Source organism: Geospiza fortis, unplaced genomic scaffold (genome assembly GCF_000277835.1).
Source record: "Geospiza fortis unplaced genomic scaffold, GeoFor_1.0 scaffold112, whole genome shotgun sequence".
NCBI lineage: Eukaryota > Metazoa > Chordata > Aves > Passeriformes > Thraupidae > Geospiza > Geospiza fortis.
Genome location: NW_005054298.1, coordinates 19,342,581 through 19,343,796, shown reverse-complemented (window position 1 = coordinate 19,343,796; position 1,216 = coordinate 19,342,581). Strand labels below are relative to the sequence as shown.

The window sequence follows — 1,216 nt, the reverse complement described above, 5'->3', positions numbered from 1 at the left end:
TAAAAAATACAAATTGGAAAATGGCTGTGTTATCAATCTTGCCAACAACTAACTCTAAAGTAGAATTACACAAGACTATGTAAATAAATACAGACATTTAACAAACAGAAGGGTTTTTTTAACCACCTTGGCAAAAATGAATTGTGACAAAAAGACTGGGTATTAATTTACAACTTACTATAAAGTCACCTGAAGGTACTCTCAACAGACCAGCAAAAGTAAATGGGTTAGTAGTAAGACTATACATCATACAGTAAGAACAATCTTTATCCACCATAACTTCCTGATATTAAATTCACACTTTCTGAGTGCTTTTTTTCCTGTTCTGTAATAGTTTCTAAGTTAAGCTTGGGCAGTTACTGCAAAGTCATAGTGCTGGGACTGATTAAAAAGCACTGTTTATTCTCTGCTCAGAGAGGCTGTTGAAAATCCTGACCGTACTTCTGGGTTTCCTAGTTACTAACTTGGCCATGAGTTTGTCTCGGGAGCCTGGGACTCCACACACTCAGCCCAACTGTGGACATACGAGACTGTGCTCACTCTATCTCCTACTTGATCCTCAGCTCTAATTACATTAAAGATTGTAACAGGAAAGCAGGTTTGAGGTTTTCTGGCCTCATTCAGACTCCTTGGAACACCTCACTACGGGTAACCATGAAAAAGTCATTCCTCGGGAGAATTTGCAAGCTAAGGGTCAAAATCGGTGTCTCAAAGTACACACTGTCCTGTGACCCTGCACATGCACTCAGATGTGACGGAAGGCCGAGCCCAAATTGCTCCCCTTTACAGGAACCCTTCACAAGCTAAGTGGTGTTACAGAGAAACAGGCCCCGCTAATAATCATTCCTGTATCATCATATACTTATGTAACGTTTAAAACATATTTCCTGTCTTAGTTTGACAATCCGAGAGCTCCCAGTTTCCTTTGTGTTGCGTAACATGAGACACAGACCAGCAAACTGACGTTGAGCGGACTCTTATTAATTCTCCTTAACACGATGAAAATAAAGCCTGCTGGTACAATGTTCGATCCGGGCCAAGGCTCGGGTGCCCAGCTCACGGCAGGTACTCCCGCCGGGAGGACGTGGCGCGTTAAAATCGAACTCGCGGCCTTATCCGGGACGGGCTTTGTTCTGCCTTAGAGGCAGCGGAGGTTTTCGGTTCCCCCGCCCGGCTCGGGCAGGTGCGAGCCCGCCAGAGCGCTTATGCAACGGCG

At 44.5% G+C, this 1,216-nt stretch overlaps 1 protein-coding gene across 1 annotated transcript in view; it reads left to right on the top strand.

Annotated features, from left to right (window-relative positions):
* The first annotated feature begins 998 nt into the window (after nucleotides 1-998).
* SP3 (Sp3 transcription factor) overlaps nucleotides 999-1,216 on the top strand; it is a 35,741-nt gene continuing 35,523 nt past the window's right edge. Inside the window, exon 1 of the mRNA XM_014306981.2 lies at nucleotides 999-1,065. Within this exon, the coding sequence (XP_014162456.2) occupies nucleotides 999-1,065 (67 nt within the window). The remainder of the gene's footprint in view (nucleotides 1,066-1,216) is intronic.